Consider the following 23804-nt stretch of genomic DNA (forward strand, 5'->3'; position numbering starts at 1 on the left):
AGTGGTATTAAAATTGCAGATTATTACAACGAATAGTACTTGTCGGATATGAGTCATATACCTTCAAAAAGATACGTTGAAATTTATGATTCAGTGATTTTCCCATCTCTCTACTGCACAAAAATTTATACGAAAAGGAAAAGTAACAAATAATGGGAAAGAAAATTTGCTTCTCAAAACCCAAAAAAAAAAAAATTAGTACGAAAACTACGAACGGAATTGTACAGTTTACAATGTGAAGGTCAGTTGTGACCAATTTCCCTCGATTGTATCGGACTTGGAGAAGCTCGTAAACTACTCTTGCTTGTCCCTTGTAAAGAACGATAAATTACCATACTAGACTAATGAAACACACCGGATCTCAGATTTGAATCTAGTAAAGTACCAATGGCGGAACAAAAACATCCTTAACAACTTTTACATTCACGCCAAAGTTTACGTGTTAGATCAAATCACGTTTACACGAGTAGTTTAAACAACACAACATATTTGAATTACGACCAAATGTGGTTGATGAGTTCTAATTTTGGCAACCCACAAATCGCCATATAAATTTAATAGCATTTGCTAATACTTCATCATTTTGCAATAAACATTATTGTTTTGACATTTTTTACATAAATTAAACTTATGGAAAAGTATATTATAATTTTTTTAAAATAAATTATTTTGTCATCCTCTTTTATATTTGTCGTTAACTTTTATCTTAAGTATTTCAGACCAAATCATAAAATTGAAAGTAAAAAAAAAACGCATATTTTCAACATGAAGTACAATTTTAAAACGACAAATATTTCAAAACGGAAAACAAAACAAAAACAAAAATTAGATTGAATTGGGAGGAGTAATTTTTGAAGGGAATCTCCTGATTAACGTGGACACTATTTTCTACAACGTCGTATAAAACGCTAAATATATGATCTCTATCAATTCGAAAATATGAACCAAAAATCTATAATTCTTTTTCATTTGAAATCAAATAGAATATGTATTTTCAAGGAATCCAAAAGTCTTGTGACTGTTTTTAGCAGCCGCATGCGTGAACAAGACACCACTAAACTGAAGTGGTATCGTCTCCTACTAAACCCTTTTGAAAATAAAATAAAATAAATGTATAATAATAAAAGTCACCTCATTTTGAAGAACCATAATTATGAAATATATGTTGTCCCAACCCAAAACCCTAGTTGACTAATAAATATGCGCGTTCTTCTCTTATTGTTCCTCTGTGGTCTCTTTCTGTGTTTTTCTACGAATCGCATGCTTTACAATAAAATTATTATGAGATATATGTTTGTCACAACCTTAAAATTCTAAAACCAGCTGATTAGATAATAAATGTGTTCTTCTATATTCTTTTTTTCTCTACGACTCATTCCATAGATGTTGAGTTTTTATAGGAATCGCATGTCGCAATATACAATTTTTGTGATGGTAATGCGATATGAATTTATCGAATCTGCATTTTTTTTCTAAATTACTATAAGATTTGAATGCAGAATCACTAATCAGAATGTAAAATTTAACTATGAACAGTGATGAAACTAGTTTGAAGCTCGTTGGGAATCGGGTGCAGATGTCGAAATAAACAAATATTACAAATGGCATTTATCATCGGTCAAAATTTTTTTTTCTGGTTGATTTTTGTTTTATCTCTTATATATTTCAAATGTTCTTTAAATTTTTGTTTTTTTTTTAATTGTCAAAATTTATAACCCTTATGCCTTGATTGATGTTTCTTTTTTATTTAGGATCAAGAAAAGTTACCATAAGGTAGAGATAGTGTGTTAGTGGGACTGGGAACTACAAAATTCATAAGTACCAATTAACCAACCCTGTACCGGATGATATGCTGTCAACGCAAATCGACGTTCCTTAAATTGTAATCAATAAAATATGGACGGCATAAAAGCTGTAAGAAAAAAATCCTTTATAAGTAGTATCTTATAAGAATTAATATGTATATGTATATGTCATTTTTACAACACTTAAATGAAAATTATCAATCTGGTACAAAGTGGAAAGTTTGAAATCGAAAGTTATGCGGACAAGCCGATAAGGAGTAAGAATTGTTTTCTTCTCTTGGAGTAATATGTCAAAATAACTTACTCAATTAAGAAAAGAAAAAGATATGCAGAAAAGACTTGATAATAAAAAAAATAGTGAATTTTTTCATTTGAAAAGTAAAATAGTGGATTCGAAAATCGAAATATCCAACGAAATCAGGAAACATAATACGATAATGGGATAGAATTTTTGGCTCCCATTTTATTTTTGTTCATGTCCATAAAATTAAGAAAATGTCATAATCAAAGTACCTAATTGCCCATCAGATTTCACCAAGAGACCCAACCTCAAACAAGACTACTTACATTAGTGTGAACACGTCTTGTGAGTTATGGCTGTTCTCTTAGACCCTGTTTATCAGAGAAATCCACGTAGGTTTCTCTTTAATCTATTATATAATAGGAGAGTTTTCTCTTCATCTAGGGTGTCCACATTAGCAAACTCATAAATTTTAACATTAAAACATATTTAAAAGGTGCATTCATGTATATTTATATTTATTATTAATATATTTAGTATTATTAATAATTAAAGAAAATTGTAATACTAACTCGATTAAAACTATATAGATTTTATTACAAAATATATATTATTTAACTGAAAAAGATAGAGAAAATGATGATAGTTAAAGAAATTAAAAGTTGATGAAAAAGAATAAAAAATAGAAAAAAGAAGAGAAATCAAAATATATTAAATAATATGTAAATGAAGACGAAACAATATCAGAAAAAGAAGAAGATGTAGAAGTCGAAAACCATAAAGAAAAATTTGAAAAAAAAAACACAAGAAGAAGAAGAATATGAAATTAATGAAGATAAATTTTAGAAAATACGAAAACAAAGACGTTAAAAATAAGAAAAGATAACAAACTATGAGAATATGAAGATAGAGAATGAGAAAAATATAATAAAAAAGAAAAAAAAGATATATACATATGATGAATTAACTATTCAACAGTTCTAAATAATAACAGATTAAAAATAAAATTTTGCACAACGCACGAAGTCTAAATTAAAAAGATAAAAATAATGTTTATAAAAAGGTAATTATAATCACACAATAGTGATAGATAAAATATAAAACCACACAAAAATTAATAGCATAATTAAAAGAAATTTGATCTTATATAAAAACAATAATAAGAATACCTAACAGAACACAAACATTATTAACACAATGCAAACATAAAAAAACATCTATTAAATTAAGAAAAAAAATTATCAAATAAATTATATTTTAAATTAAGCACATAAAACAAATAAAAACACAAATATAAATTAAAACCCGCGCGAAGCGTGGACTCAACTCTAAAGTTCATTTAAGAAACTTATAAAAAAATCTGTATATTTTGATGTATATTGGAGAAACCCATAAAAAAAAATTTTAAAAAGAAAATTTAATATAAAAAAATGAGAGGCTAAAAAGAATTAGAGACTGCATCCAATAAAAATATGCCACATCATCAGGAAGGATCGATCCTTGCAGACCTTAAATAAGGATCGATCCTCCTCCTTTTCCTTCCTTTTTCATTAAAATAATATTTTTATTAAGGAGAAATTCAAGGAGAAACCATTGATAATCATGCTCTTAGACCATGATTATCGCTGTCTTCAAGTGAATTTCTTAGTATTATTTCTTAATTAATTTAATCAGTTGGGGATAAAAATGTCTAGAAACGTTTCTTATTTCAGAACAATAGGAAACCGTTTCTAGTGCCATGTGGCTGCTTTTAACTGGTTTATCAAATTGGGGGAAAAAATTCCTTCTTTCCTCATTATATTTTTCCGACACAATTTTTTTCTTCGTTCTCTCCGTCGCTTGAGTTTCTCCGTCGGCATCAGCGACTGTTCCGGCCTATACCGCATTGGGTCGTCTGCATCGGAGGATCGGCTCTGTGACGTCACCGGCGAAGGAGTGGTTTTACACGATCTGCTTATAGGGAAATCGCCGGCGAGTACAGCTCCGGAGGTTTCAGAGATAGCAGCAGAAGGAAAAAACATGGATTTTGGTAGCTGGATGAGGTCTGTGGTGGCGAGAGAGTGAACATGAGAAGTTTTCGATATGGAGATTTTGAAGATATTCGATCGATTGATGCAGCAAGTATCTCTGCATCCAATTTTTTTAGAAACCCCCATTGAACCCTTTAAAACTATAGATTTCTTAAATGGTGTTTTTAACCAATTTTAATCATAAAAAATGCTTTAAGAAACCCAAATGAGTTTTTGCGATAATCATGCTCTTAGACCACCTCCAACAATAGGGTGTTGTGAGGGGTTTTAATTTATTATTTTAATGGATTTATTAATTTTTTTGATTTTAAAACCTGTACTACATCTCTTCCAAACATGATGGTCCAATGGTGAGATGTAACGAGGGTTTCTAAAATTTTTTTTTTATATTTGTAATTTTAATAATACAAATATTTTATGAATACAAATTATTTTATTAATTTAAAATTTAAACAAACATTACATAAAACCAAATTAAACAGAAATATGCAAATCATAAAAATTGTACAAGCAAGACAAAAAATAACAAGTGGAAAGTCTCTATATCACTCAGAAGTTTTAAATAAAATAAACAAAAAAATAAAAAGCCAATGACCAATCAGACGTTGATACGTCAGCGTCTCTAATGAAGCTCTAGAGCACAAAACAAAAGGCTACTAAAGCCCATTAAATGTTTTTTTTCAGTTTGAAAATTAAGTAGAGACCCTCCTCATACTACTACCGTTGAGGATGCTCTTATATATGGCCATTCACCAAAGAATCCCTAAAATGTTTGTCTCTTCTATATTGAAGTTGAAAACCCTTCATCATTTTCAAATCAACCCCTACCGAAATTGATATTTCCGCCTTACTCCCTCATCTACAAGTGATTGGATTATATATACGGTCGAAAGACTTAGAACGGTTTATCGTATATATACTATAGTAGCTACTTGGTACTCTCTGCTTTTCAAATTCAATTATATGCATCGAACAATCTCTCACATTTCCAACGGCATTCATATTAATTATTTAACAGAGCTAGTAGTGAGAGTGAGACTGTATATGTTTAGTGTCTACAGAATGGCCTGAAATTTTATCCGATTTGCATATATGTTTGTATATACGTACTGCTTAGGATGAGTAGAACGATTAAAACACATGCAACAAGCCAACAAGAACTATAAACGGTCAAATTCACTTGACTCGGATTTGTCACGGACTCATGGCGGGTAAGGATCAGACTCTAATGTGATTTGGTTGACCAGATCAATTTTTTTTTTTTGGTAACAATTGATGTTTGCTTTTCTCTCGCTCTACCTTTCCATTTATATTCGATTAGGATAATACAGCATTATTAGTTAATTAGAAAATTTCTGTTTCTAAGCGATTTATCTAACTAAAACACACTTTGAGATACGTGCACGTTGCATGAATAAAAAGGTAGCCACATGCACGTCTATTTATATCAAGAGACCCTTCTTACAATTTTATGTGCGGACCTAAGTTATGTCAATTAGAAAGACTAAAAAAAACAACAGAATTTTTTTAAAGAAAAGAGTACAAAATCCTGTCATTTTTTTTAGCAATTTTCTGATTTTCTGTCAAATAAAAAGGTTATAAACAACCACTCGATATATATTTTTTTTCATCTTTTATTCACTGTTAGCCAAAGATACAAAACCTAATTAAAAAACATAAATCGGAGGAATAATAAAATATTTCTGAAAAGAAAGCCTTAAAGAGAGAAACAAAACTCTAAAGGAAGGAGCGACTAACATGCATATAGATAAAATCTATGAAAACGGAATAGAAAAAACTTAAAACTATAAACTCCTACCACTAAAACTGAAAATCTGATCAAGAATAATCCCACGAATCTACTCAAAGAACTCGAAGACGCTGGAAATACACGATAAACTGGATAAACCGCAGAGAGCACTAAAACGAGAAAAAAAAAGACTACCAAAAGAAAATATAGACAGAGAGGACACTGAAGAAGTGTAGCCCGTAAGATTGATAGCGGTATTTAATGAGACTGTATTAGTTTGTCGATACCAATTAGGCCCATTATCAAATTAAACGGGCTACGTAAAGCCCTCTACACCTTATACAACACCTATTGTAATTCTTCTCGTCGTTGAGTACAAAGGGTATATACAATTTTTAAATTTAATGTACTTTTGTTTGGTCTCGGACTAACTCCATCTTCTCGTTTAAACGTAAATTGGTGGTGGTACTTGGTAGGTCCGTAGGTGCCTATGTGGGTTGGGGGATATTAAAGATCGATTGGGATCGACTGTTAAAAAAAGAAGAAGAAATTGGCTCATTTTTCCTTTTTAAAAAACAAATTGGTTCATTTTATCAGCATGTTTTTAAGAAATATCATGTTTTAACAAAAAAAAAGAAGAAATATCATGCTATCTCTGATAAACATTACATTTTACATTTTACATTTTACACTACATTACACTATTAGTTGAAAGATCGTGTGGAAATACTTTTATATCAAGTTTGGATCCCCAATAGCTATCTCGCAAAGAAATTATATAACATGATCCGCTTTTCATATGTCAATCACGTGTAAATTAGAAGATAATTTTTTTCATTGGTGTTTCAAATTCGGAAATAACAAATTTACAAAATAAGACTCCTAAAAATGATCCACTTATAAAATAAAAATTTTTAGTAAAAAAAAGAAATATCAATAGTCTAGTAGTAAAATTAGAATTTAATTAACTACGAATAGTGCCAAAATTAAAAAAAAAAAAAAAAGAAAAAAAAGAATAGTGCCAAAGTTATAGGAGTTTTTGCCTTATGAATAATTTGATTATGAAGTTTATGAAATTATATAGGGCCCAATTATATACAAGCTGAAATTCAGATAGGGAGATGCTGTCGTGTCGAGGAGAAGTTTGTCTCTTCTCTTAAAAACAAATAAATATATTTTAGTTTCGATTACGTGCGTTGATACTCGATACTAGCCTTTAGTGTGCCAATACTCGGATATATATTCTATTCCTTACCTAACTAGCCTAGCATTTACCTTTTTCATAATGGAGCTGAATACGATCGTTCAATTCTTATACTACTTTAGGGTCCCATTATTATATTACGTGTTGGAATTTTTTCAGTAACTCACATCATCGATATTCTCTCGGCACCTATATATATATTTTCAAGTATACCACTGATATAGATACGACAAAGATTAAACTGTTTCGTCACTGCGTCGCATATCTCTTTTTTACTCCATGAAGTTGAATTTCCTTAACCTTTATGTCTTAATTTAACTAATTTATAGTTTCATTCCTCTTGATTGTTTACATACATTTTTTTTTTTGTTCAACACCTTTTTTATAAATTAAACAGAGTCAAGGTAGTTTTTGAGGGCCTGTTTGGTCACAGAGTTCGTCCTAATATTACTTTTACAAAGGATAAAAAAATACTTAAAACAGAAATACAATAATAGCGATATCCAATAAAATGTCATAGATTTTTGAAATTATTGAGCTGGTGGTAATTGAACGGATTAGAATCAGCAAATCTGAGTTGAGTATCGTCCTGATAATGTTTAAATTGATCGCATTGAGAAAGGCAGCTCTAATTGCTAATGCTTCCACCACAAGAGTCGATGAAACATGGTGAAAACCTACCGAGTTATCAGAATTCTGCACTAAACCTTGTGAGAAGGTCCAGCCTAGACATATATATCTTCAACTATTTAGCATACTGTGATGATGATAATCTTAACGGATACTACTTTTCATAGGTGGAGCTAAATATATCATTTTGTTATAAAGTGTTCCAGTTTAAACGAGTTATCTATAAATTCACAATGTTTTTAAATAAGTAAAGTTGACTTGCATTAAAGCATAGTCGACCAAAAATCTCTTATATAAAACGGAGAAGCTCAGTTTTTTTTTAAAAAAATGCTTTCGTTTTTTCTTTTGTTCAAACAAAATGCTTTCTATTATCGAAAATTTGATATACAATTCCCAAATTGTGTAGATCACGAATATCATGTAGCCCGTATAAGTTTGTTTACTGATAAATATAATTGCTACAAGTTCGATTGTGTTAAAATTGTTTAATATGATCTTCCGTACAACTAAGATACTGTATAAATACATATTTTAAGGTATATGTGTATATGTAACGATTTTTTCCCTTTAAGTATGCCAATTCTATGTTGTCGTTTAACCGGAAGATGTGAGAATTCTATTTTCTTTTTTGGTTTTCTAGATGAAATCAATTGAGAATAGTAAGTCGATTTGTATTTTATATATTATTAGAGCATTTTCAATGGAGATTTTAGAAAGGTTTTTAGAATTTAAAATAAAGTAAAAAATGAAAAAAAATAAGAGAGAGGGTTTTTAAAGTTATTGTTTAAGAACTCTATCTTTTAAGGATTTTACATTGTTACTTTTTTTGGATAATTTTAAAATTTAGAATTAAAATTTAGTTATATAATTATATTATATTAAAATATTTATATTTAATTGTTTAGATATTTAAAATAGATTCTAAACCATTGGAGATGGTCTTACTATCCGATCTTATTTTTGATGTATAATTTAATTTCTAACCGAAAACATTAAACTGTGAAAACATTAACTACAACTGCGTACTCACTACTCAGCTTTCAAGTCCTCCATGCATTAGGTTTGAAAGTATGTTCATAGCAACTACTTGTATCATATTCTCTTTTGTTTCATAAATAATGTCGGTTATTTTTGTCGTTCATATTAAAATTTCTCATGTAACCAAAGCTAATAAATTTTATATTTATATCCTTTTAAATAAATTATAGACATATTAAATTTTAAATAAAAGCATTTTAACAAAAAATATATATTTGAGAAAACTGTCTCTCTTGTGTTCGCATAAGATATATGTCCATAAACTTTCACATGGGAATATAATTCATTAAGGGGATATATGTTTACCAAACTAATTCGCCATTGTTTTAGAGGAATATTATAAGAAGATTTCTAGCACAAAATATTATTTTTTGTTATAGAAAAATAATTGAGTTAATTTATGAGAAATGAGGAATATTAGAGGTTAGAAGAATAAGGTTGTACCAAGATATAGGAATCTACTTTCATAAAACGCATAGCTTTAAACAAAAGGAATGTGTTGTCTGCCATTTAGTTAAATTAAATATATGCCTCTGTTATTTATAAACGAAATCACATTTATCGCATATTAGCCACACATAAACTATATAATATGTAACCTTGTAGAAACTTTATGTGATTATGTAATACAATCTACATTACACTCACATGACCAATCTCAATTTTCCGTCTCCCTATCCAAGATTCTTCCCTACACATAGTCAATTATTATTCTTACGTACATCTACCTACTTTAATAGTATAAATAAATTTTTTTGGTGAAAACTTCTATATGACATTAGGAGGCCACAAACCTTTTCTATAATCATTGAAGGATTATAATATTTTACAAGTGTGTCAGTAAAATTGTGGAACTTTAGCCCCTTCGACTGGTTTACGAGGCATCAGCTTCTCTGGAGTATAATTTATGCTGAATTCGGAAGACACATGTTTTGGTCGAATTTTTAAATAACTCTATATACTTCGGTGGACAAAAAAAAATCCCCGAAATATAAACAAGTGCCTATAAAGCCAAAAAAACTGACATATTAATTGAGTCTTAGTGATGTTTAAGAAACATATCGATCGTGTCGTATTATCGGACCTGTCACAATCTTCTTCTGGGTTTATGGGTAGCCGTACGTGCATTATTTGTATTTTAATCTTTATAAAATTCAAAAATAATAGTTTAAAATTAAGTCTCTGATGGATTAACTTCAGTTTTAGTATGTGATGACTAACGAAGCATCTTATCACACTGGTTTTTTAAAACTGATCGTATCACACTGTTTAAAGGTTTTGTTCAAATTCTTTTACAGCAAAAAGTTTTAAGAAGAGTTGTTAATGGGTTTTGTTCGAATTTTTAGTAGATCACCAAAAATAATATTATTCTGAAAACTTATTCATATCATGTCCACACTGGATATAGAGTTGATTTAACTCATCTTCTTTAATTATCTGATAATATTTTCATATTAGTATTTCGATGATTTTAGTTTTGTTGCTTATATCGAAGAAATATACAATAATATTAAACTATGTTATATATGACGTGTTTAAAATTGTTTAATTTTATGAATTTTTAATTTAAATACTAACTCGTACTGAATAAAATTTAGCAATGTTTATTACATACTTCATTTGTCTCAAATGTTTCAAATAGATTGATTTTTAGAGTGGTCCTTTGTCTCTAAATGATTCATTTTGTAGATTCTAGTTAATGCACTCCATCTTACAAGATTGATTAATGGCAAGTATTAACTAACGGAACTTAACATCTATTTGGTTCTGAGCTTATCAAATACGTTAAGTATATTATGAATGTAAAACGTGGACTATAGCATGAGTATTTGAGGAAAAAATTATTCCTATGATCATGTCTAAAATAATACTCTTTTTGAAAACCAATATCTTGTAAAATGCACAAAAATAAAGCTAGTCTTCGTCAGTCCTTTTTAGTACTCCAACTTGTGACATTAATGCGACCCATCCCTAACACCTGATTTAATGTCCAACTTTTAACAGAACCTCACTTATTTTTGTCAGGCGGCTGCGATGCGAACGTGCAACCTCTCTCTCCTCCCACGCGTGGCAATTCTTGCGTTACACACTATAATAAACTCTTACGGTATTAGCTTCGGGGCAGTCTAAAAGCATGTTCAATGCAAATGCTTAGGAATGCAGGTAATTTTTTAAAAAAATTAAATCATTAAAATTCAAGAATTTAAGCATCGATGCTTAGATAAGCTTTTTAAGCAGCGATGCTTACCAGATATATGTTAAAAAATGGAGATAATTTCAAATTTAATAATTAATTAATACTTAAGCACTTTTTTAAAAATTGCTATCATTGAACATGGTCTAAGAATCCTATACCCAAAACAATAGACATCGATTATTATGATAACTCTCTGTTACATTCGAACATGTATTTTCTTTGTTTAATTAATACTCCCTCTATTTTATAAGAGCATGTACATCAGGGGATCAAGAGAGGTTCATGACACAGTTTTTGAGACAAAAGATCTTAATATTAAAGAGACAGTATCATCCCGACGAACCTGAAGAGACGGTATCATCCCAAAATAAATCATCCTGATTGGTTAAAAATTATAATTTTCGAATTAAAAAAAAAAACCTAAAACCAAAAAAAAAAATATTATTATATTCTGATGAACTTCTTTCTGGTGAACCTCTTAGGGGTTTACTGATGTACATGCTCTAATAGTTGATTTTCTGAGTTTTTTTTCTTGTTTCACAATATTTAATTTTTTGTGTGTAATTAATACATGTTTGTTTGTAATTAATGTATGTTTCCATTCTCTATTGGTGGAAAAGATAAAGTAATATTAATAAAAATAATAAATTAATTATAAAGTAAACTAATCCAAAACATAAAAATAAAATAAAATTGAGTATTTACTGCTTTTTAATCTATGACAACTATTATGAAACAGAGGAAGTACATCAGTTTTTGAGTGTTTGATGCATTTAGGTACCATCAATCTTAATAATTTCCAAAAAAATCATATACTTAGCTAACGTAAACATATTCTTCGAGACAATCATGTTAGGTAACCAATTTTTGGTTTTGAGAAAAAACAACCAGGCAAATAACTAACTTCTTATTTTTAACAATTATATATACTTATCTCTACTAAAATGTTACTAGTTTATTTTTCACCGAAAATATAAAATATTTAATGTATACTAGTGTACTAGACAGAAAATACATGAGTCAATCCATTTGTTAATTGACTTTGACATGGAAAGTCATGAACTTTTAAATAGTATTGAAATATGAATTATTCTGAAATATGTATCTGATAATAAAGTGATATTCGAATAGTTTCCGTTTTAAGAGAACATGCGATTAATCTTAGGTATTGAATATAATAAAAGAATGAATTTGACACTTTAGAAGTGATGTTATCTACCTTATCTCTTGTAGTGTGTAGTTTAGTATTAATGATTTATGCTACATTCGTCTCTGTGTCATTATCTATATTCATTACTAATTTACTGACATACTATATTAGAATATGGAAAGAGTAATTTTAAAATACCCAAATAAAACTCAAAATACCTTTGCACATTGAAAATCACCTGTCTTCGTCACTAGTTCACCATTTACACGTGAACTCAACACGTGAAATACCATATTTTTCTACTTCTTCTGTATTTGACGTTTTAGAAAGTAAAAGTAAGTCAAGCCTATAATCTTGATATCATTGAATAAAACCAATTTGTAAAATATCGAAAGATGGAATGGTATTGGAGTCGTGTTAGACTCCGATTTGCTCGTTTAAAGTTTCGTTAGAACAAATTGTTTCCTTAAAAAAAAAAAAAAACAGCATAGCTGCATGATGGATAAAAATACGTGTCACGATGCAAGTGAATGAAAATATCGTCAATTAATGCCACTAGTTATCCGACCTAATCAATTCTACCAGCCGCTATACTTGTAATAGAGTAACATATGTCTATCATTCAAATCTTCGTTATATTTTTTTTAGTCAAAAATCCTCAATATGTTTTACACAAAAATTATAAGAAAATAAAATTGTCTGATACATATTTGTAACGATTTTTTTGGATATTTGTTTCATATTTTGGTATTATAGCTCGTGATGAAAACAAGCTTGGATGAATGGAGTGTAAGCTTTGCATGTTGAAAAATCTGGAATATGTTTATTGTTTGCTTTTGTTGCTTATGCTCATGTTTGGGCTTAGAACATACTATATACTATAATTGCATACCTGTCCATTTGCATGATACATAGTTGAATATTGCCTTACCCATGCTATGACGCCATTGTCCGAACTTTCTACTGCGCGATTAGAACTTTCTAATTAATGAACCCTACTAATCTACAATCCGACCACAACAACGTTCTAAACTATATGAGAGCATCTACACATTGATCGGAATTTACAGTGTCTTCTTTGTTGATGGTTAAAGATATACATATGAAATCACAACACAGAAAATTAACGTTAAAGTCACGGTGATACATATTTTCTATGATTTTCCTTCAATGAAAAAATTAATGTCAGCTTAAATGTTTTGTGGATATAACATATAATAAAATATCATTCAAATACGTAACATGCATAATACATTTGTTAGAATAGTATCAAATACGTAGCATTTTATCATCCTATCTCTCTCTTTTTTTTTTTTTTTTTTTTTTGTTGACATCTTTAACACGCATGTGAAAGTTTGAGGGTGATTCTTAAAGCATCTCTATCCATGGGGTTCTAAAAAAAAGGTATAAAGGTTCTCAAAAAATTATATAAAATAAAATAAAAATAATATTTGTTGAGAGGTTTTCAGAAGAGGAGAGAAGAATTCTCAAATAAGCAATTTTAGATACTCTTTCCTCTTTTGAAAATCCCTCTAATATCTAACTATTATTTTATATATATACAATGTTAAAAAACCCAAGTGAGAACTTTTCGATAGAGGCGGTCTTATGATAGATACTTAGATAGCACAAAACCCAATAACTAAAACCAATGGAATGGCTACACACTATTACTTATTATGTTAAATTTTGAGTAATTTCATATCAGGAAATTCAAAACAGAAAACATCTCATATAAAACAGAGACAATAATATCTAATAACCATAGAAATGGGATAAATTATCATAGCATGTAATAAATCACAACTATAATTGGTTCCTACTTTTGATCCCTTAATTTACTCAGGCCCCCAACCCTTTTAGGTTTTCTTTATTCTCACTCGGAAAATAATTAAAAAGCAGTAATACGTTGCAGGTATATTGTTTTCTTATATTTTTCCTATTAGTTTGTCCATTATCTAGTCCGACACTATTCTTACTTTAACATATTTTGTTTTGGCCATTTGATTACCTCGGAGAGATTACAAATACTTGCGAAAAAAAAGAGATACAAATATTTGCGGAAAAGGAGATATGAATATATAAAATAATTTTGAGTTAATCCAAATTACAGTTAAGTCCATTTACTTAAAATCTAAGTTTGAGTTAAAACAAGTCAATCTTATTAAAAATAACAATAAAGCAAAAGAGATAAATTTAGAAATAACTTTGATTATAATTGTTTATTAGTATTTGCCAAAAAAAGTTCCCAAAATAAAAATCTAACAACTTTTTTTGGAACACAAATACAAAAGGTAATAAATCTTCTTAAAATAATAATAATACTGTTTTGAGACCATTTATTACCTTTTGAATTACATAGCATTATACTATTTATTCAACAATTTTGTATTCAATTGGAAAAAAGAAAAGTGGTGTTAACATAATTATTGAAAAACACATTAGTAATAAAAACAAAATTGTTATTGTATCTGTGTGATAAATTCTAAACAAGCAAAGGAGATATTTAATTTTTGTTTAATTTTGGTCTAAGTTTTCTGTTTTTTTTTTTAAAACTCTTTCTCCTCTATTTATTGCAGCTTTCCTCCTTTCACTTTCAGGAGACAAACGAATAGATCTTTATTTTTCTGCGTTTACTTTCTTTCCTTTCGCTTTCCTTTCTAGCTCCCCTGTTTCACGTCTTCCATTTCCCTTCTCTGTTTCACCCGTAAAGCTCGCAACTTTACCTCCCATGGCTTCCTCTTCTCTCCTTGTTAAATTATAACTCTACCTCTGTTTTATCAAACTCTCTACTGTTTGATTGAATCTCAGAAAGAAAAAAAAAGTCGGCTTTAAAATGGAGGACAAAACCCAATCAGACGATTTCTCTTCCCATAAAAACCCAACCTTTACTCAAGTCACAGAGGAGCTAAAAGAGCTCTGGGCTATGGTTTTACCGATCACAGCAATGAACTGTCTTGTCTACGTACGCGCCGTCGTCTCCGTCCTCTTCCTCGGCCGTCTCGGTAGCCTCGAGCTCGCCGGTGGAGCTCTCTCGATCGGATTCACCAACATCACAGGCTACTCAGTCCTCGTTGGACTCGCCTCGGGTCTCGAGCCAGTCTGTAGCCAAGCCTTTGGGAGCAAGAACTGGCATCTCCTCTCGCTCTCTCTCCACCGTATGGTGGTGATTCTACTAATCGCCTCCGTGCCCATCAGCCTCCTATGGATCAACCTCGGGCCCATCATGTTGTTCATGGGCCAAGACCCGGAGATAACCGCTACAGCAGCAGAGTACTGTCTCTACGCGCTTCCCGATCTCTTGACTAACACTCTGCTTCAGCCGCTACGTGTTTACCTGAGGTCGCAGCGTGTGACGAAACCGATGATGTGGTGCACGTTAGCCGCTGTAGCGTTCCACGTGCCGTTGAATTATTGGCTCGTGATGGTGAAGCGATGGGGTGTTCCTGGTGTGGCTACTGCCTCTGTTGTGACGAATTTGATCATGGTTGGGCTTTTGGTGGGCTATGTTTGGGCTAGTGGGAGGTTGCAGAAGAAGGTTAGTGGGTCTATGGTGGTGGGGAATAATCAGTCGTCGTCTGTGGTGGAGTTGGTCGGAGGTTTGGGACCGTTGATGAGAGTGGCGGTTCCGAGTTGCTTGGGGATATGTTTGGAGTGGTGGTGGTATGAGATTGTGATTGTGATGGGTGGTTACTTGGAGAATCCTAAGCTTGCGGTGGCTGCCACTGGGATTTTGATTCAGACTACGAGTCTTATGTACACTGTTCCTATGGCTTTAGCTGGATGCGTCTCTGCTAGGGTATGTGACTTTCTCTCTCTCTGTTTTTTAATGGATTTTTAAGTGGTCAAGATTTTAGTCAAAGACTATATTGACTAATAAGTGGTCAAGATTTGAGTCAATAAGTTGATTTGGGTTTGAAAATTGAAAGTTCAAAATCAAGCTGTAGAGAAAAATGTCTTTTAGCCAACATTAGTATTTTTTTTTTGTTTTTTTTTGGCTTCTGATTAGACTGGAGTGGGTACTACTAATTAATAAATTAAATTAGGACTTTAATGTCTTGGAATTAACTTGAAGGTGTGAATACAAGTTACCCTGTCAAGAACGTTACTCAAGAAAGATGTGATACACTTTGTTCTTGTTCTTGGCATAAGTTTGTACTGTCTGGGTGTGTCCGAGGACCTAAATAATGACTATGTTATTGAAACTTGCTCCTAATTATAGATTTGTATGTTCTTATTATATGGGTTTCGAAAAAACCGTAACGGCTTAGTCATCACTTATTTTTTAACTTTTTCGAAAAAGGATAAAAAAAAGGTTTAAAAAACGTGCAATGTGCTGTGTGGGTTGTGAAAAAAATATTTTTATCAACTTCCATTAATAGGTCACCCCGTGGTATGTGATTGGACGTTAACATACCTAAAAATAAAATAAAATAAAAAGTGGTTGAAAAGAAAGTAGTCAAGTGTGGTCTAATTTATTGTTGCCAATCTCATGACACTCTTCAAAACCTCATAGAAACCACTTGTCCTTTTATGTTTCCTTTACTTGTGACAAAAGGTTGGCTTCAATAACTAACTTTTAAGATTTGATTTTTGTGGTTTTCCATTAATATTTCACAGGTTGGAAACGAGCTCGGTGCAGGTAGACCGTACAAGGCGAGACTAGCAGCAAACGTGGCTCTAGCTTGCGCATTTGTAATAGGAGCATTGAATGTAGTTTGGACTGTGGTATTAAAAGAGCGTTGGGCAGGGCTTTTCACTGGCTACGAGCCACTCAAGGTGTTGGTTGCTTCGGTTATGCCAATTGTTGGGCTTTGCGAGTTAGGGAATTGCCCTCAAACTACAGGTTGTGGGATTCTAAGAGGGACTGGTCGGCCTGCGGTTGGGGCACACGTGAATCTTGGGTCGTTTTATTTTGTGGGGACGCCTGTGGCGGTTGGACTAGCGTTTTGGTTGAAAATTGGGTTTAGTGGGTTGTGGTTTGGGTTGCTTTCTGCTCAAGCGGCTTGTGTGGTTTCGATATTGTATGCAGTTTTGGCGAAGACGGATTGGGAAGGGGAAGCGGTGAGGGCTATGAGGTTGACGAGTTTGGAGATGAGGAAAGTTGGGAAAGATGAAGAGTCGTCGTTGTTGTTGTTGGATGATCGTAATGGAAGTGATGAGAAGTTGGGTGGTGTTTTGTAATAAATTGTGGGACAAAAAAAGTTTAGAGGACTTGTTTGGTTGATCTTGGGGGGTATTTCAACTATTGATGAGTGTTGTTGACTCGTTTGCTAATGTTTTGTGTTTGTTTCGGTTTTTTTAGTGAGTTTGCTAATTGAAATCTCGTGGAAGCTAAATCAGTTTTAGACGTTGAAACTTTGCCAAAAATGAGATTAAAACTATTTAAAAAACAGGAATGTTGGATATGGGCCATATCAATACGGAACTTTGCCAAAAATGATGAAATAAGGAGAATATAATAAAAGCATGTAAGAAACCTTTTTAGGCCATATTAAGCTAAACAGTAAACACCATTGAATGCACAGGCCTGAAATTGCCTATTGTCCTATATTCTCCCTTTAATGTTGTTTTCATAACCCAAATAAAAAACCATTTCTTTTTTTTTTTAGAATGTATTTTGCGTAGTTATGTTAAGTTGGGTCATAGAAATAGAAAAAAAAAAAATGTTAAGTTGGGTCAAATGGTCAATGTGTCAAAAAACAATGATGAGAAAATGGTAGAATTACATTTTTGTTTTTTTTTTCGGCAAAAGTAGAATTACATCTAAAATTTTATAACCGGAATATTTCAAAACCCGACACAGACACCGTTATTTTCCTAAAACCCCGACATATCATTGTCATATTAGCCCCATACAAATGTCTTCCCTTTTTTCCGGGCACTTCAAGTTTCGACTTATAAATACCCTATCAATAACGACTCGGTTTAAATTTCTAGTTGTCGTAACCCAATTGTCATGAGCAAGAAACTCAAATCTCGTCTTACTTCTGACATTGTGATATGCTGTCTAATCTTCAATTGATGCAGGTTCCTTTCTCTGTTCTGTTTCACATCTCGTCATAACTCTTCTGAACTTGTCCATGTCGCCATGTACAGAATTATATCTCAAGAGGATACATCTCAAGAAGCTCTGCAAGAAAGAGGTTTTACTCATTACATTGATATTGTTAATGACTCAGACTCAGTCCTGCTAATATTTTACACTAGAATTCAACTAGGTGATACCACGAGTCTGCAAAATCACATGGAGAAGTCAGATTTTAAGGTCTGAGCATAACTATGAAATTATACACTCTTAAACAAAACTTGGTTTCATCCACTGAGAAGTAAGAATGAAAAACATTAGCTATAGAGCTACACAGGAGAAGGAACGAACCAGCTGAAAATGCAGCCGCAGTTAAAGATTAATTCAGTCTTTAAGACATCTGACTCCTCTTCTCTGTCGTTAAGTTGACCTTGTTGCGTCCTGACCGTGGCTTGTCCAGTGAACCTGATTTTCCAAAACTCCTCCTACCTGCTCTTGGACTTGAATGTGGCTTCTCCTGTGACCCTGATTTCCCAAAACTCCTCCTACCAGCTCTTGGACTTGAGTTTCTACGACCACGGTTCAGACTCTGGTTTTGATCCACTTGATCATCATCATCTTCATCGTCCTCGTCGTCCTCAATAACATCTTCTTCACGCTCATCCTCGACTTCAGAACCAGAAATGTCATCATTCTCAGCTATCGCATCAGTGTCACAGACTTCTCCTTCTACCTTCCCCTTGTCTTCCCTCTTTCTGCTAGACACTGCATTGTTTTCTTTCTTAGCCTTACTCATGAGTTTCATGTAACGATTACGGCTTGTCACCAACTGATTGCTCTCTACCAACATTCCCCTCTTGTAAGCATCTCTAAGGACCACAGTGTGAGTCCTAAGCTTACTTGACAAGTAAAAGATACCGGGATGGTTATGGAGAACTCTCTTAAACCTCGATCTCAACCCCATAAACTCACCAAGATGCAGAATCGCATCTTTCTCAGCCTTCTTCGACACAAAAAGGTTCAAGATTTCATGCAAAACAGCAGCTGCCCATTTGTCAGACTCATCGCTGGTCGCCGAGAGATGAAGCGCGTTCTCATACGGAGAAATATACGGCAGTTTCTGCCATTCATCGAGCCATTTCTTCATCTTCTTGTCAACAACAAAACCGTTTGAGAATTTGACAGGAAAAGCAATAGGAGATCCTTTAGAAAACTCTCCTTTCCCTACTGCTCTAGCTTTCTTCTCCAACACAGATACAGAATGCTCGTTGCTCCAGCAAACCAGTTCTAATTCGCCAATACATCCGCGAAACTTGGATTTGATTACTCTAAAATAGTCAGGGAACTCAGGCACCATGGATTCAACGTAGTCCTGAGGCAAACCTAAATCCCATTTCAACAAATCGAGAATCTCTAAAGGAATTTTGCTGATCCTGTTTATCATAAGCAGTTTCAATAGCCTATCAGCTAATCCCTGCTTGTAAGACTCACTTCCGTAAACCAATTGCTCTTCTGCGTCGAGGTTGAGAATCTCCGGCGTGAGGCTGATGTGAGGATGGATGCCGATTCCTCCGGGAAGAAACTCCTGAAAAACGGAAGGGAAGCTCCGGATGAACTCGATTGGACGGAGGGGAACTCGAAGGGAGTCTTTCTGGGTTGTGATAACCGAGATCGGAACTGATTTGGAAGGTTCCGATCTGATTAGGTCCTTGATGCTGAGAAGCGGCCTGAGATTCTTCTCTCTCTCCACCGCGTGGTCGAGGCCTCTGTCTCTCACGAATTTGTAGGCATCTTCCGCCGTATCGGCGAAGGTTCGACGGCCGGTTTGACGGCGGATGGAAATGGTGCGGAAAATGGATTTCATCTGAGAAGCGGCGAGTTTGCTCTAGGGTTTCGGGAATTTGAAAAGGGAAAAACAATGGAGGGTTTAGAGAGGGTTTCTGGGTCTGTTCTTTTTCTGAAAAAAATAACTTTTACATGTTTTAAAAGAAATAAAAAAATGCACCAAATGGTCCAAAACAAATTCAAGTTAGTAATCTCAGACTTTTTTCCACAAATCCTATTTAAACCACACAAAGTTTTTTTTGGGTGTAAAAAACCATACAATGTTATTAATCAAAGTTATTTCTAAATTTATATGTGCTTGCTTGACATGTTTTTCTTTTCATTTGGTTTAGATTAGGATTCAAGCAGAAACAATGAGTCTTTAGGCACTGTGGCCACTAATCAGCAAGGGTTGAACCCAAACACCTTTGGAGAGCTGATCCAAGAAAGTAAAGAAATAAAACTAGAATTTGAGGTTGTTCTAGAAAGAATTTTGAGGGTGCTACATGATTCACCTAAGTTAAATTAACATGTTGCTAAATGATTGATGATTCGGCGCTACATGATTCACTAAAGTTTGATAAATGATTCGCCAAAACTCTAATGACAACTTTAGCGAGAAACAATTAAATTTGGAAAAACAAAAATGAAAAATGTGATTCTTTTTTTTTTAATGAAGGGAAAGTTTTTTTAAAAATGCAAAATCTCCCCGGACAAATATTCCGGCGAAAGTTCAAGTGGTAAAGGGTAGGGACCAGGCGTTCCTTTGCTTAAAAGCTTGCCAATATATTTTTTATATAAACATAAGGACCAAAAATATTCATTTAGACATATTATGGCCATCGACTTTAGTAAAGTATCGATAATTGGATGCTTAAAAGAAAATGCGCACCAAATCAAAAGGCAAGTTAGTAATCTGAGCCAGCCAATCAAAAACTTCTACACACGAGAAAAAGGTCGCCTCTCTCCGCCTCACACGACGGGCAATCTCACTTCTTGCCGTCGCCCTAGATCCCACCGGCAATCGGCCATGGCGACCGCAAACCCCGGAACGACGTCTCCCGCCGCGAATCTTACCACCGGCTCCATCGACTCGAAGCGTTTCGATTTCTCATCCGCTGATTCGCCTCCTTCAAAGCTTTCTCTCTCGCCCGATCAGCTCAGTTATTGCCACAAAGCTCTCGGGATTTTCAGGGATAAGATCCTAGATCGTGACTCGATCGCGCGGGAGTTTGCCAATTTGCAGGTTATAGATCCATCTTAGAGTCGTTTTTTCTCTTCTTTTTGGTTTCCTTGCTCGACTGCTGAGGAATTGAGAGTTTACTCTTCATAGTGTTCTTCCTGTGTGGTCATAATAAACTTTCATCGAAACGAAACGCAGGCTAATAGGTTGTGGCCCTCGGAGATGCAGCTAAGGTGTACAGTGGCTATGAACAGTGTCAATTCTGAGAAAAACAGATACACAGACGTTGTGCCATGTAATTGTCTTTTCCTTTTTCTTATTTCTGTGGCTTTGCTAGGTAGCGTGATGGTTCTAATCGGATTTTCATTTTGTTGTTGTTCTGCTTTGGATATAGTTGACAAGAATAGGGTTCTTCTGAATCCATGCAAAGACTATCGATCACCTGCAAAGGGATATGTCAACGCAAGCTTCATCAAGGTACAGCTCTTATTATTAGTTCTTGTGATTGATTCTTTTTTAAGGTTATTTACAATGGCTTATGTTTGGCAGACGTCTTCGTCGTCTGAGAGTGTTTCTGAGTTCATAGCTACACAAGGTCCTCTACCAAACACGATGGAGGACTTCTGGGAGATGGTGATTCAGCAGCATTGCCCAATCATAGTTATGCTCACTCGGTTGGTCGACAACTATAAGGTACTTAACTACAAGGTTTTCAAACTTCTTTGTCTCGATTGTCTGTATGAGTCGTTTTCGTTGGTGTTGTGTTGCTATCTTATTTGTTTGATGATTGATGAACTCATTTATTCTTAAATATTAGTTCGTAAGGAGGTTTCTAGTGACACATGATACTGACACTAATGTTTTCTTCTACTTAATAGCTCATTGGAGGGCAGTTGATACGAACCTATCTTAGTACTAGAGTCTCACCAACCTTCATATAAATTATGGATTGAACTCACCCTTAGAAATAACAAAAAAGGAAGGATGTTCACAGACTTATTGAGCTGATTATCAGGGCGTCTGTTACTATATTTGATTTAGACGGTATCATATTTATCTAATCTGTTGCAAACATCCAAGTAGAAGGGAAGGAATATTGGTCGAGTTGTTGTGAGCATTTGGTTCTGATGCCATTCCCTCTTATTCAATCAAACATTAGTTCAGTATGCAAGTTATGAATGTTCCATAAACAGTGTTGAAGATAGATAACTATCTCAGGGATGCTGATTAATGAACTTATCTGGTTTGTGTATTCAAACTAACTTATTTGGCGTCTTGTTACAGACTGTTAAATGCGGGGACTATTTTCAAGCCGAAGATAGACCTAGAGAATTTGGCAGTATATCTGTTATGACAAAATGGGTAAAGACTACTGATACTTCATTAATGTTGCGGAATCTTGAGGTTAACTACAAGGAGGTAAGAATCTTGTATCAGTTTGCTACTGCTTCTTTCTATTGGATCAAAGTTCCTCTCTTTTAAGGGTCCAACTTGTAACACCTGAAATGAGAACTGTGTGGTGTTGTGTTTCAGACAGAGGATCAGCCTATGTCAGTTTTGCATATTCAATATCCGGAATGGCCTGATCATGGAGTTCCCAAGGATACTGTGGCTGTCCGTGACATTCTAAAAAGACTGTATCAAGTACCGCCTAGTCTCGGCCCAATCATTGTACACTGCAGGTACGATGCATGTCAATGGGTGTGTCTATATGCAAGCGTCTTTCAATGTCTCCTGAGAGAATTTGTTTGTATCTTTCAGTGCAGGTATAGGAAGAACAGGAACATATTGTGCGATACATAACACAATCCAGAGAATTCTTGCTGGCGATATGTCTGCATTGGATCTTGCTAAAACCGTGGCAACATTCCGCAGCCAACGCATTGGCATGGTCCAAACCATGGTAATCTTCTAATTTCTTGGCACAACCAAATTTCTGTATGTTACCACATTGTTGTCTTGTTCATGGGCGTTCTAACGTGTTCAACTCTTATCCTTTCCTAAGGATCAATACTTCTTTTGCTACAATGCCATTGTTGATGAATTAGAAGATCTAACTGTGGGGACAAATGCTGGAACAAGTTCATAAAGGTACACAATTTAGACAAGCAAAGCTGAGTGAGCTTAGTGTTTAAAAATTTGCTTACAATACTCTTCTCTTCTCTATCTTTTGATCCAGCTGAATGCTACATTGTCTTGTGGTCATCTGCATAGAAGGGGTAAAGAGGAAGATGCTTTTATACGCAAATGTATCTAATCATCTTCTTAACCTGACTATGGAGAAACCGGTGTGGATGGATCGATCATCTTGTAGTGTCTCTTGTGAAAAAGAGTCTTTTTGAGACTCTTCGATTTCTGTAAATTTCCAGATGTGATGAAAAGTTGTTTTTTTTTCGAACTTATGCTGTGGAAGTGCTGACTAAAGAAGCAAATGAAATGCCAAGATTGTTTTAAAAGACTAGAAATTGAATCGGTTTGATTTGGTTGGAGCTGAATACAATTTACTTGTTTTCACTAAACCGAGTTTCTGTGGTGAATTGTAAATAATATAAATTGGGAGCGGTTAAAGTAATGTCGCCATTAGCTAATCACTGTCGCACGCGGGAAATCACGCTTGTGGCGGCGCGTGTCGGTACGCACAGTAAACTTAGCTATAAAATCGGCCGCGAGTCTTTCGCCTTTGAGCTTCTGGGTCGTCGATAAGCAATCATCGCCACGAGGCTT

General features: G+C 33.6%; 3 protein-coding genes across 3 annotated transcripts; 2 read left to right on the top strand and 1 right to left on the bottom strand.

Annotated features, from left to right (window-relative positions):
• The first annotated feature begins 14657 nt into the window (after nt 1-14657).
• Nucleotides 14658-17343, top strand: LOC18007972 (protein DETOXIFICATION 54). The gene is made up of 2 exons (XM_006390670.2): nt 14658-15844; nt 16666-17343. Exons 1-2 carry the CDS (start codon nt 14882-14884, stop codon nt 17227-17229), a joined length of 1527 nt encoding a protein of 508 aa, XP_006390732.1. The 5' UTR covers nt 14658-14881; the 3' UTR covers nt 17230-17343.
• Nucleotides 17344-17930: 587 nt separating this feature from the next.
• LOC18009017 (protein ROOT PRIMORDIUM DEFECTIVE 1) lies at nt 17931-19994 on the bottom strand. Its single transcript, XM_006390671.2, has 2 exons — nt 18425-19994; nt 17931-18178 (listed from the first exon to the last, which is right to left on the bottom strand). Exon 1 carries the CDS (start codon nt 19935-19937, stop codon nt 18465-18467), a length of 1473 nt encoding a protein of 490 aa, XP_006390733.1. The 5' UTR covers nt 19938-19994; the 3' UTR covers nt 17931-18178; nt 18425-18464.
• A 739-nt stretch (nt 19995-20733) lies between these two features.
• Nucleotides 20734-23599, top strand: LOC18008281 (protein-tyrosine-phosphatase PTP1). Its single transcript, XM_006390672.2, has 9 exons — nt 20734-21143; nt 21279-21375; nt 21475-21557; nt 21630-21773; nt 22365-22499; nt 22614-22762; nt 22842-22983; nt 23086-23171; nt 23260-23599. The coding sequence occupies exons 1-8, from the start codon at nt 20928-20930 to the stop codon at nt 23167-23169; spliced, it is 1050 nt and encodes a 349-aa protein (XP_006390734.2). The 5' UTR covers nt 20734-20927; the 3' UTR covers nt 23170-23171; nt 23260-23599.
• Nucleotides 23600-23804: the final 205 nt, after the last annotated feature.

This window comes from Eutrema salsugineum, unplaced genomic scaffold, assembly GCF_000478725.1.
Source record: "Eutrema salsugineum unplaced genomic scaffold, Eutsalg1_0 scaffold_9, whole genome shotgun sequence".
NCBI lineage: Eukaryota > Viridiplantae > Streptophyta > Magnoliopsida > Brassicales > Brassicaceae > Eutrema > Eutrema salsugineum.